Source organism: Propithecus coquereli, unplaced genomic scaffold (assembly GCF_000956105.1).
Source record: "Propithecus coquereli isolate 6110/MARCELLA unplaced genomic scaffold, Pcoq_1.0 Scaffold286, whole genome shotgun sequence".
Classification (NCBI taxonomy): Eukaryota; Metazoa; Chordata; class Mammalia; order Primates; family Indriidae; genus Propithecus; species Propithecus coquereli.
Window position 1 is genome coordinate 617,626 of NW_012148463.1, and position 13,185 is coordinate 630,810.

General features: G+C 44.1%; 2 protein-coding genes across 7 annotated transcripts in view; one reads left to right on the plus strand and one right to left on the minus strand.

Moving 5' to 3' along the window:
* Positions 1-500: 500 nt before the first annotated feature.
* On the minus strand, positions 501-3,367 carry LRRTM1 (leucine rich repeat transmembrane neuronal 1). 4 transcript variants are annotated; one of them, XM_012648469.1, is made up of 3 exons: positions 2,779-3,350; positions 2,627-2,644; positions 501-2,509 (listed from the first exon to the last, which is right to left on the minus strand). In XM_012648469.1, the coding sequence occupies exon 3, from the start codon at positions 2,448-2,450 to the stop codon at positions 882-884; it is 1,569 nt and encodes a 522-aa protein (XP_012503923.1). In that variant the 5' UTR covers positions 2,451-2,509; positions 2,627-2,644; positions 2,779-3,350; the 3' UTR covers positions 501-881. The 4 variants fall into 4 exon arrangements, with proteins under 4 accessions (XP_012503923.1, XP_012503924.1, XP_012503922.1 ...); XM_012648470.1 differs by having other exon boundaries at positions 2,627-2,712; positions 3,165-3,229; XM_012648468.1 differs by lacking the exon at positions 2,627-2,644 and having other exon boundaries at positions 2,783-3,367.
* A 340-nt stretch (positions 3,368-3,707) lies between these two features.
* Positions 3,708-13,185, plus strand: part of CTNNA2 (catenin (cadherin-associated protein), alpha 2) — a 483,549-nt gene continuing 474,071 nt past the window's right edge. Inside the window, exon 1 of one of the 3 annotated variants that reach the window (XM_012648465.1) lies at positions 3,708-3,907. In XM_012648465.1, the coding sequence (XP_012503919.1) occupies positions 3,749-3,907 (159 nt within the window). In that variant the 5' untranslated portion in view covers positions 3,708-3,748. Of the gene's footprint in view, positions 3,908-10,267; positions 10,557-13,185 lie in introns of those variants that run through there. The other 2 variants (XM_012648464.1, XM_012648466.1) reach the window with 2 other exon arrangements.

Sequence of the window (13,185 nt, forward strand, 5' to 3'; positions counted from 1 at the left end):
TAAGTCTGGTCAATCAAAGATATAGAATTATGAACAAGTGGCATCTGGGGGTGAGATTTTGAGTTGATCTGAAAGATGGTTACATTAAGTGCAAAAATGTTTCTTGTTCTCAGGACAAACTGCTGGGCACTGCCTTTTCAAAGCCATTTGCAATCGTCTCTGCCTTAAAGTCTGAGCAGTGATGCCCAGTCCTCAGTCCTCTCACTTGCTTTAAGGTGGTTAGGTTGCACTGCCCCCACCTCAGTAATACACAGGATCTTGCTGTTTTTTCCAATTCTCACTCATGTGGGGAAAATTAATCTGAAATATTAAACTGATAAGCTTTGCTTGCCCTTCTTAAAATTCCAAATTGCACCTCACTACTTTTCTCCTGGATTTCTAGATTTTCCCTCTGGCTACTGGAGAACTTCCCCACTTCCAACCCCCCCCCCCAAGGAAATTTTAACTGTTGCTTTTCTTGTAACACAGGTAACAATTCATTTAGGTTACACCAGTCTGTAAAAACTGTAAATGCTATTTTATTTTAAACATTTTAGTTTACAAAAAAAAAAAAAAAAATCAATGATTGGTACCTTTTTACACTCTCAGATTCCTGAATATGGACAGATCTTCAAAGGGAGGAAGGAGTTTTCATATGAAATTTAAGATAGACTGTCCTGAAGGTTGTGGGGTGGGGTTTTGTGGTGTTTTATTTCGTTTTTTTGTTTGTTTTTAAGACACAATAAAGCTAAAATGTCAAGTCTCTGGGAGAGATCCCCTTAAAGTTTCAGTCAAGGAGCATTTCAGAGCACAGACAAGAAGACCCCAGCCTGGTGCCCGCCGGCCTGTCCCGGCTGCCCAGGCATATTTGGTAGCGCATAGGTTGAAAGCCACTGGGACAATCACACCTCGCATTCCCTTGCGGGCTGCTGGTGGCAGGTACACGAGCCATACTCGTTGATGATCACCAGGGCTCCCTCAATGTGGTTCGGTTTGTAATCAACGTAGTATTCCTGGGCAGACATGGCAGCCATCTGATGCATGGTCTGTTTCTGCTTTTGCTTTCTGCGCTGCGTGACAAAGCACTGTCTGAGCTGCCTGAGGCTCGCTGGGAAACACTTCCAGGACACGTACAGCACCAGGACCACGATGAGGAAGGAGAAGATGAGGGCCATGGTGCCTGTGACCACCTTGTGGATTTGCACGGCATTCTCAGCGTGCTCGCCGCCAGGGAGAGCCACGGTGGCAGGCTCGGGAGTGCCGTCGTCCTGCCCCTCCCCGCCGTCTGACAGCGTGGTGGCCGAGCTGGCGGGGGGCCCCAGGTCACTGCGGTTGGTGACAGCTGAGAGCAGGTGGCCGCTGGTAGGCTCGGCCCCATCCTCGCACAGGTGGAAGGCGTAAACAGCGTCCAGGACGTCCTCGCCCTGTGCGTACTCCGGGCTGGCGCACTGCAAGTTGCCATCGTAGCGTCCCTGGAAGTTGTTCAGCCACGAGGCCAGGGCACACACGTTGCGCCCGCAGTCCCACAGGTTCCCGGCCAGGGTGATGCTCGTCAGGGACTTCCATGAGTTGAGAATCCGGGGTTCGATGTAGGTGAGGCGGTTGGAGTCCAGCTGCAGGGACTGCAGGTGCGGCACGGTCTCGAACACATGGGGCTCCATGTACTCGATCTCGTTGCCGGACAAGTCCATTTTCTCCAGGTTCCAAACCCAGTCCAGTGAACTGACCACAATGGCCACCTTGTTCCTCCGCAGACATAGCGAGTGTAGGGAGATGAGGCGCGGGAAGTGGGCGAAGTTCACCTTGACCAAGTCGTTGTGCTCCAGGTGGAGCTCGGTGAGCTTGAACAAGCCGGCGAAAGAGTTGCGCGCCAGACTCTTGAGCTGATTGTATCCTATGTCGAGAAACTTGAGGCTGCGGCAGTCCTGGAAGATGCGCACCGGCACAAACTGGATGGCGTTGGCCCGCATATGCAGCGTGGTGAGCTTCCGCAGCCCATGGAAGAGGTCGGGCGCGAGCGCCTGCAGCTTGTTGTAGGAGAGGTCCACGCTGCGCAGGTTGGGCATGGGCCGGAAGGTGGTGTTGGCCAGTTGGGTGATCTGGTTGGAACTCAGCGTGAGTTCCTTAACTCGGCGCAGTTTCTGAAAGGCGTCCCCCTGCACCGAGCAGATGTGATTGTGATCCAGATAGAGCCACGTGAGCTGCATTAACCCCGTGAACTGACCGGCGCGCAGCTCCGAGAGGCTGTTGTAGCGCAGGGACAAGCCCAGCAGGCCGGACAGGTTGTGGGGCGCCTCGGTGAGGTTGAGCGCCTCGCAGTACAGCAGCCGCCCCTCGCACCGGCACAGCTGCGGGCACCCGCTGGGGGCGGCGGGCAGCATCTGAAAGCAGGCCCCCAGCAGACACAAGACCACCCCCGAGGGCCTCCTCAGCAGCCAGTATAGACAGAGACCGAGCAGCAGGAAATCCATTAGCGAGAATCTTTCCAGAGAGACTGGAGAACGTCCATTGGAAGCGCTCGGTCAGAAATCTACATCATATTTTATTCCGAGGGAGGGGGAGCAGGGGAGAGGGAGAAAAGGGCAAAAAATCAAATAAATATATAGAAATAAAGAAGGACCCCCCCTCCCCAAAACCGCACGTTCACCTCTAAGCATGCAGAAAGCTGGGCAGCATAGAAAGTTCACAGCCACGGAAAGATCAAAGAGATGGTGATTTGGTCCATGTTAGATGCTGCAGCAAAGAAAAGGGAGGAAAAAAAAAATCTTCGGGAAAGAATTTAATTAAAAAGTGTCTTACCCACCCTTTTCCAGAGAGTGACAACCTCCATTCAGCTGCTCCCTTTGTGTGCAGGCTAATTATATGCAGGGCGAGAGAAGACCCCTCTGTGTTTCCGAGGCAGCCCCGGTCCGCGGCCGGCGGATCTGGCAGGCGCACAATGTCTCACTTTGCTGCTGCTCGGCTCGGGGCTGCAAGGGCTGCCGGCGAGGCGGGGAGGCGACTTCTAGGACCCGCAAGTTTCCCAACTACGTGCCGGAGCCCGGGCTTCGCCTTCCTGCCGCTGTCCTTTCCCTCTGCAGTTCGGACCGTGACGTTGTGGGGGAAAAAAACTCCAAACTCGGGGCTCGCGACTCCCCAGGATTTGACAGTCTGGTTAATGTCCGTCATTGGAAACGACCACTGACCGGCGCCACCTTTTGCTCCGCGGAGACCGCCTGCCCTTAGCGCCCCGGGCAGCTGCGGAGAGAGGCTTCGCTCACGCTTTGCGGCGGCGGCGGCGGGGCGGTGAGGGCGGCGGCGCGGGGAGCGGCGAGCGGCGCCCGGGCTCCTTCCCTCCGCCAGGCAGTGTGCGGCGCGAGCTTGCACAGGCACCTACTGCTCACTGTGTGTCGTAAGCTGCTCACGATTGTGCGTCTTCCCCAGCACCACAGACATGGGCAGATTGAAAAGGGGTGGGCATAAAACCAACATTTTACCGAACCACTAAAGTAATATATGTTCTTTGATGAAACGGAAAACACTTTCAGCTTTTTTGTCCATATTTCGAAAACGGGAGGAGGGGTGGAGGTAGGGTAACATCATCAACGACAAGATATTTCCAAGTGAGAAACTGAAATACCCTGCGCTCTCCTCCCCTTCCCTTTCGGGGATATACATTTTTTCCCCTTTAAAGCTGTCTACGTGTAAGAGATACGTAGGAATTTGTAGAGAAATCAACATTTGGTCTTCTGCTTTAGAAAAGCAACTTCAGAGAAGACATGGGAAGGCAATGATTTGGGGGTTGGCTAAGATTTCCCCCCACTTCAGGCACTGGAATTCTGCAGTCAGCCAGCCCTTTCTGGTGGTGGATGGGGGCATGCTTCCCGAACCCACCCGGTTTGGGAAGCCAACCCAGTCCTCGTGGTGTGACATCCAGTGTGACAGAAAGGTATGTCTGTGTACAGGGAGACGGCTGAGATCCCGCTGGGGGCTTCTCCAGTCTCGGTAGATACGGGGAGGGGAACCCTGACGAGTGCTGTCTGCGGTGGTTTGGGGCCCTGCAGTGCACTCCAGTCCAGGAGAATGTGCTGGAGCACGTGTAGAGAAAGAGTAGTTTAACCATAATGAAGCCTACACCTCTCCATACAACACAACCCTAATTAATCTTTGAGACTGTACTAAATTGTGCTGCTTTTCCTCTAAGTATGAAGAGAATCCGTTGCCTCATTATTTCCATTAACAATTATTTATAGATAAGAGTTCTTACATTGAGCTCTCCCTCTTATTCCAGCCGATCTGGAGGGGGTCTGCACTGCTATTGGCAGGGACCTGTTGGTCATTTGTTGAAAAAAAAAAAAATCATCATCAAAGATGGCTGAGAAAGCTTGTTGAAGTGAATGTGGGCAAGCCTTTTTTTTTTTTTTTTTCTTGAAAGGTGCTCAAGGAGGTTCTGGGGGAGTCAAATGTAAATCTCCAGTTCCTCTCTTTGAATTCCTACCCTTTCTGCCTCTAAGGAACTCAGAATAAGTAGGCATTATCTGTAGTTGTACTCACTTTGATAGGAATGAGGGCGGATTGCCAGAGCTCCCAGGGTAGATGGACTGGACAAGTAACTGGATTGGTCCTTAGCATCCAAGCTCAACAATGAAAGTCACCAAAGAGTGGTGGTACTTTTCAGGAAAAGATATGAACAGGGGCATGAATCATTCCATTTTGTATTCATCTGAGCTCTGCCCTGGTCATTCATCTCTGAGATGCATCATTTAATTGGAAGGAACACAAATCTGAAATGTCCTAGACGTCACATGCTGTCTTGGGAGCTAAAAGAGACATTAGAAAATCAACCCCCTTAATTTTGCACATGATGAAACTGAGGCTGAGAGATGTCAGGGGATTATCCAAGGTCACATAGCTTGTTACTGGCACAGATGGTTTCTTTGCTGTCCCTCCTTAAAATGGTGCCCTTCCTTTGCCATTCTTGATGGTTATCTCTCTGTTGCTCTTGCCTCCTTCCTGATTCTGAATTGGGCATTTGCAGGTTTCATCCTGGCACTTCCAAGGTTCTGCGGAACACTTTAACAGACAGACAAACAAATTCACCATCAAGTGTTTTCACCTCTTGCCAAAACAATTATTCCTGACAGCAGGCCGGCTGATTGAGCCATAAACTCTAAAGGGTTGGGAGGTGGGGGGAGAGGTGTCGGGCAGGGACAGGCAGAGGTAAACAGTGGCCAGCCACCTAGCAAGTACTGTGAGTAAAAGCCACCCAATCCCCATGGCTGCTAGGAAGAAAACCCTCCTAATGCAGGCAGCTTGGCAAAGTGGTGACAGAGGCTGCCAAATGGGCAAGAAGAGGTCCCACTTTGGATGTCACTTGATTTGTAGAGCTGGTACAGAGAGACAGAAGAGTTGAGTATTGGCAAGAAAGAAAGAGAATAAAATTAAATTCACTGCATTTATATGTGAGTTTTCTTTTAAGTATGCTACTCAAAACTTAGAAGATGCTTCTAGGCTGAGAGGTGTGTATGTGTGTGTGTGTATATATATATGCACACATATACACACACACACACACACACATACACACGCAACAATCTATTGCTTTTCACATTATTATTCTGCAAATCATTTCATCTGTATGGTATCTTTAAACCTTTTCCACCTCTAATGTGGCAAGTTTGCATCTTTTCTACAGTTTTAAACCGTTTGGCAGAACCATATACATTAACAGATTGAAATGAGCTTTATTGAAATTTAGCTATTCTAAGTCATTTAAGTTGCAGAATCCCAATTTATTATGTATTTAAAGCATACCAACACTGATTAAATCAATGCAAATTAGGTTAAATAAGAACAACATGAATCAAGTGTTTCAGCAAAGTTAAGTCCAGAAACGACAACTTTTGAGTCACCACAGCAAGTTGATACGGCTGTTTTTCACAAGTTTTAATTTCATGGTTCTATGTGTCCAACCAACTAAAAAAGGAAAAAAAAAAAAAAACAAAAGAGCTCACCTAAAGTTTTTTCTTCCTTCCTGTTTGTTCTCTCATATCTCTACCTGTCTTGTGAGAATATCTGATTCACCAGGTTATAATATGGCTATTGTGTATATTTGATCAATCTGTTCTTCAGGGCTAACCACAGATTTCTGTTGGCAAATGTCTTCTCCTTCAGTATTGGATATCTGATGAGAGATATTTTGCATGCTTTGAAAACACCCTTGATATTTTCCATGCTTTTATGGGAAAGGAGCCTGAGCCCATCTAGCTGAACCACTGTAATAACAATTTTAGTAGTGGGGCATCAAGAATACCACTCCAAGCCATTGTGCCAACATTTTATTGGGAACTGAGACCAGACCCCCAATCTAGGATAAGAAAGAATAAGAACATTAAAAATTTTGATGTAGTAAATGCACGAAGGGAGTCTGGAGTGCGAGAGGTATGAATCTGATTGCCTAAACACAAGCTGGAGCTAAGGAGGATGGAAGCAAGCTGGGTGCAGTTAGAGAGCTCAGAAGGATATCGTGGAGGAGGGAGAGTTGATTAATTCCTTCTCTCTTCAACTTATAAATTTGGCTTTGGTTCATAAACCCTCCTGCTTTTTCTTGGTACTCCATGTTGCGACAGCAGTGGGGGGTGGGAGGAGTCATACGTAATTTCTTTTTGGGGGGTATATCATCATCTCGCCTGTTTCCTCTCAACTGAAGTCCACTCCCAACTTGTTCATTTTAGTCAAAATAATTTGTGAACAGAGAGATGCAAGTGCAAAAAGTCTGAAACGAACCCGCATTGTGGGGATTGGCTTTCTATTAGTAGTCTTTGTCCATGTTCAAGAAAAGAGAAATTCAAGTGGTGATTTTAATGTTCTGTCATCTCTAGCACCAGCCTGGCCTTGATCTTTATGCTGTTGTCTTTAATTTTCAGTAGCAGTGAACCATGGCTTTTCTTTAAAAGGGAATATTTGGTGGGATTGGGGGAGGATGGGAGTCACCATTTCAAAAGGAGAGAATTAACTCCGTTGTTTCTGTAGGCATGTACCATACGGCTGGCATTTTACAGAGTGCCTGGAGGAGCCTAAGACTAAGAGCACTAAGGCTTCTTTCAGGAGATCTACTTAGAAACAGATCAGAAAGGGGAGGTCATTCTACTTGTCGAACTTTATCCTTCTCTTAAAACAAGGCAGTGGTATGGATAGCAGCAAGAAAGCATCTGCCACGCTCAGTGAATGATGTGAGTCAGGGGAGTAAACCATGAGGCCTGCCTTGCTGTTCTGAGCCCCTCTGCACAGGTTTTCTCTGTATCGAAATATGCTCTGATCATAGCAGGTTGGGTGCACCTGTTGTATACTCTATCCATGCTTACCTGCATTCTAACTATCCTAAATATCCTTCGAAGCTGATGTCAAATCTCCACTATGATTCCTTAACTGACTCCCAGCCCTCTCCCCTATATAAAATGATCCCTCATTCTTCTGAACTCCATGAACAGCTTATCTTTACTAAACTTGTAATCCTGTTCACTTTCAATGGGTGTGGTAGTAATTTCTAATTATAGTATTTTAGAACCGAAAGGGACATTAAACATCTTAGAAATAAAGAGTAAAAAGATCTCAGTTGGGGTTTCTGCTTTGACGTTTTGTATCAGTGTGACTCTACACAAGTCACTTCTTTGTCAGTGAAGTAGGGCTGTCTTAAGGGATACTTGGGGAAATTAAATGATGTCATGTCTGGCAACTCAAAAGTGTAGCGCGGGGACCAGCAGCCCAAGAGCTTGTTAGAAATGCAGAATCTCAGGCCTTTCTCCAAAGCCACTGAATCACATCTGCATCTAACCACTAGCCCCAGGTAATTCATTACATTTTGAGAAGCATTAGTAGAGCACTTGCAAATTTTAACCTGAAAAAGAAACCCAGTTATCTTTGATTCCCTTGTTTTATAATTGAGCAATTGAAGGGACAGAAATATTAAATACTTGTCCGCCCTTAGTGGTGCAATTGGGTCCAAAAAACCAAACTTTGGGGACCATATGTTCTTTCTCCTATTAGATTTTAAACACAGAATGCAAAGTCTGTATCTATCATGGTCCCAAAGCACTTAGTAGGGCTCTTAAAGTTTGGTTTTCTAATTGGTTACAGCAGGAGTTGTAGAGCCTTCATAGGTCTAGCATTAGGCATCTTTTGCTTGGTTTCTTTCCATATTATCCTCGGATGTAATGGTGTTCTGACATCTGGCATAAGACTTCAATTGCAGGCTTCCACATCAGGTGGAGTTGCGTGGTGATAGATCATACTGGGCAGCCCAATATTTTGTCCCTTCGCACATACAATGGTCGAAGGGTCAGGACAGCAGAGACAAGTGAGGCGAAGTGGACCGAAGGTGCATTAGAGCTGTCTTCCTAGAAAAACTATGATGTTTGCTTATACTACCCTTTAGTTCTCTTATCACTGCCAATCTGATACTATGACATGCGAGTATTTCTCATGGACATTTTTATTATAGAAAAAAAATGAAAAATGGAGAAAAAGAAAATGAAAAAAAGTTTTAAATGAAGGTTAAGTCACCTAAAATTCAACCACCTGGAGATAAACTATTGACTTCTGGGTATATATTCTTTTAGAATTTGTCCCCTCTTGTTTACTAGTTAGGTTGTTTCTGTTTTTTACCCATTATAAAATATGCTGTGATGAATATCATTATATTTGAACATTTGGGCACCCATGTCCTTAAATGTTAATTGTAGAAGTGGAATTAGTGTTCAAAGGGGAAGGACTTTTAAAAGACTTGAAATACATAATGCCAAATTGTCCCCCTGAAAGGTTGTACACTTTTCATTCTCAGTACCTCTTTCATTGCTTTCTTTCTCTTTTTCCTGAGAAATCCCACCACCCCACAAATCAAAATACCCTTTGAACACCCTCTCCTGGGTGTGCCGAATGAGACCTCTGCTTTTATCTGTTCTTGGTGCCGTGGAACCATCCTTCCTCCTCACAGCCAATTCCTCACTCCATCCTGCAAAGACAATTCCCACCTCAGAAGGAGGGTTGGACTTTGGGGCCTTCAAGGTTCCTTCTGGGAGTTCATGAGGATTTAATTACTGCATCTTATTAAGTAGCTGGTCAGCCAAATTATTTTCACAAAGGTGTTAATGTCTGAAAATGGTTTAATACAGTGTTACTTAAAATGTTCTGTGGGGGCAAAGTGTATTCACATACACTTGCTAAAAGCACATGACTCTGTTCTATTGTTCCAGATTCACAATGCACTATCTCAATCGTAAGAAATCTTTTTTCATGGTTTCACACTTTTATCTATTGGTATATCTATTAATACTAAACCACTGTGCCAGAATAGTTTTTAAAACTTTTATTTAATTGTAGTTCTAGGTACATTTGACTTTAAATTGGCTATCACCATACCAACAAGTGATTCTAAGGTTCAGATCTCAAGCATTATAGCAGAATGCTGTGCAGGAACCTGTTTTTTTGTCAGACCCAAGAAATTATGAGGGAGAGCTAGACAATTACAGTTCTACTTGGTATTAGCAAATCTTGCTTCCCCATCCTAGCCACAAATAATGGAACCAATTTAACTCTGTAGTGAGTTCTGTCTCTGATATACCTTGATACTTGATTATCTTGTTTTATAGATGTTGCTAACATCTTTTCTAGATGTTGCTAACTTTGCCCTCACAGCTAAGATGAAACTCCCTAAAGACAGACCTATTATTTTTCTGCTTTTAGGACCCTCTCTAACTTTTACCTCTAAAGCTAGAAGAAAATCAGATATGAGAGACCATATATAAAGGACATAAGAATCACCACATAGCACTATTAAACTTGCCCCTCTTTTCTTACTGCAGTTTGGCACAGTTCTGGGTTTATAGAAACTCTTGTGGAATTAAGTTTATTAACAGGTCTGAATGCTTGCCTAATCAATAGCCTAATAGAATCTGAACTAAATACAAAAGTCTCTATATTACATTAACTTATAGGCACAACATATTAACCAAGGAAGGTTGAAGCTTTTGTAGTTGAAGTCACACAGATTAATGCTATTTATATGTGGCCTCCTGTTGCAGATCTATTTGGTAAAAGAAATCCCTCACCGTCCATAAGCAATGAGTCTTCTGGGATAAACTAACCTTCCTAGTTGGATACACTTATATCTTCATTTAAACTGTCTCTGGTTCTCAGGAAATAACTTCTTAATCAGGAATCTTGAGAATGCCTTTTAATTATTTAACATACATGTTTGTGGCTGTTCTTATTTGTTTTTGTTAGTTTATTTTAAGTCAGAAGGATGCTGATGAGATGCAGAGTTAGATAAAATGTGGTGCCTGCCCTCGGTGTTCTCAGATCTGGAGTGGAGGTGATGAGTAGTAAAGCCATATGATTCTCATGCTATCGCAGAGATGTGCACAAGAGCTGTGGTTGGAGAGATTTCTCTAGCTAATTGAGCAAGGCCAACCACAGGAGCTGGGAGGAAAGGAAGAGAAGTTGGCCAGAAGGACAGATGGAGAAGGCCACTCCAGTCAGTAGGCAAAGTCTGTGGAAAAAATACTCGGTCTTCTGAGAGTTGTAGCATGTCTGGAGCACAAGTATGAAGGAAGAGGGTTAAGGAGAGATGAGACCAGAGTGTTAGTTTAGAGCCAGATTAGAAAGACTTTTAACCTGGAATATGATTTCCAAATTGCTAGTACTAGGAATATAATTCTGACGATCATCTTGAACGTGAATGGAGGAAAAAGGATATTGGCAGTGAGGAGAGCAGTTGGGAGGCTACCACGTCTGCCCAAGTGAGATATTCTGTGGGGCTGAATATATTAACATTAGAGATAGTCAGGGGAGGCCAGGTGCAATAATAGTTCTACGGTGGATTGATACCCTTTTAAATAGCACTTTTTCTAAGAAAGGTGATCTCAATAGAATGGGTTGCTCTAGGGAGGCAAGGGAGAGTATGTGAGAGCAAATTCTAACACTGGGAGCTAAGAGTAAGCAGTTGAAGATCTAAACAGACGTTTTGGCTGCACATACAGATCGAGGATCCCTGGGATGTGCGTAGTGATTATAGTACAGGCAGTAGATGAAAATCCCCAGCAAGAAAGATTAGAATACAGCTGATGCACAATTGAAAGTCTTCACAGGCCAGTAAGATAATGTGGCTAGGGAAGCAGCTGGATGATAGGGAGTAGTAGGGCCTGTGTTACCTACAAAGTGCATGTTTTGATTAAAGGTGTTCTAATTCTGATTTTTAAAAACTCTGTTTTATTATTAAGCAAGTGATACTGCAGGTTACATTCAGCGTGAGGAATGCCAGTTTGCAAAGCCTCTTTTAAGTGATGATTTGCAACAAGGAAGAATAAGAGGGGGTGGAAGAGGTGGAGATCATCTCAGTAGGAGGAATAGTTTAATAAAATTGAGAAACACTTCCCTAGTCCATAGCGAGAAGCCTTTAATATAGAGGCATGGCCCTGGGACTAGCAATAATATGCTTTTTCACATGGCTAGGAAAAAGAAAAAAATATGGTTGAAGTTGATAGGTTTGGAGAGGACAACCAGATGGTCAAGAATCACCAACACTGGGGCAGGATGCCTGACCATGAGTGACCCTGCAAAAAAAAAAAAAAAAAGAAGTGTAAGGATGATGCCCTCTCCCCAGAGGATCTGTGTCAATGACTGGCTGGCACTGAGTACATCCTTCCCCAAGGAGGTTTGTCATTGGCATCTCACATCAATGTAAGATTATCCCTTTGTGAATAGACCTTATATCACCTTCTCAAATGTGAAACAAGGTGATGGTTGGAGATCATGTCCTTCAGAGGCAAATCTGTATTTGCATTTTAACGGAAGAATCTAAGACATCTATTAACTTAGTAAAAAGAATTTTTGAAATGTCTGGCTTTATATTAAGCTGAAAAGGGTTCTGCCATTTACACACTGTGTGGTTTGGCAAGTGACTTGACCTCTAAGCAGAAGTGTTCAACATAGTAGAATAAATTAAATTATAAAAACAGACAATAGTTAAAATGCTATTACAAAAGCTACTTATATCAATTTCTACTATGTAAGGGCAAAATCATACCATTTATATTGAAGACAAAAAGGAAAAAGAATCATAAGCACAAATGGCCCATGTACTACTCAGACTCTTAACTGCACCTACTTCAGAGGCTGCATAAAACGCAAAACCAAAACCCAAAAAAATACCCCCAAATGCGGTGGTTAAAACAATCATCAATTTATTTAGTTCATGATTCCGTGTGTTAGCTGTGGAGATCTCCTATATGGACGAGGTTGACTGAGAGCTACTGCGCTCGCTCAAGTGTCCATGATCCACTGAGAAATGAGCTGGATACAGGATAATGCAGGATGGCTTTACTCTCAGGGATGGCAGTTGGCAGTCTGTTGTCTGGGGCTTTATGTTGGAGTACTTGAGTTCTCTTCCACATTTTGTTTCACCCTCCAGCAAGCTAGCTTGGGTGCAATTGTGTGGTGATTGCAGGATTCCGAGAGCAGCAAGAGATAAGTCCCAGTGCACATTTTTCAAGTCTCACCATTGGCAAATTGCTGTTGTCTGTTGATCAAAGGTAATCACATGGCCAACCTGACTCAAGGAGTGGAGAAATAGGCTCCATCACTTGATGGAAGGGGAAGAGTTTACGGTTGTTTTTGCAGATTAAATATAGCAGTAGTAGCTTAATGTCACGACAACTGTAAGTATGAAGTACTCTAAAGTGATTTTTATTTATCAAGCCATATGACCTCAACAGTCTCATCCATAAACACCGAGGACCAGCAGCATAGACATCACCTACAGCTTGGTAGAAATGCAGAGTCTCAGGCCCCAGCCAAGACATACTGTATTGAACCAGAATCTACAGTTTTACAAGGTCTGCAAGTGATTCATAAGCCCTATGAGGTTTTGGAAGCACTGCATCTTTTTTTGCTATTTCTCATAATTCCCTTTCTTATGGTTGCTGTGTTCTCCTGTTGAGTGATAGATCTTTGATTTTTAAAGGTGCCAGAACTGTTTTCTTCTGCACAATTGAAATAGAACAAACACAGGTTTATACAGTAAAACAGGTTGCTTCACAGCATGAATAGCTAGAGAGAGAGAGTATAACATTTTTCTGCTCAATTGTCCTTTGCCTTTTATAAAAATAGAAATTTAAAAATTAAGATAACAGTACATAAATATTTAAAAATATTGTATTTAACTAGGAAGCA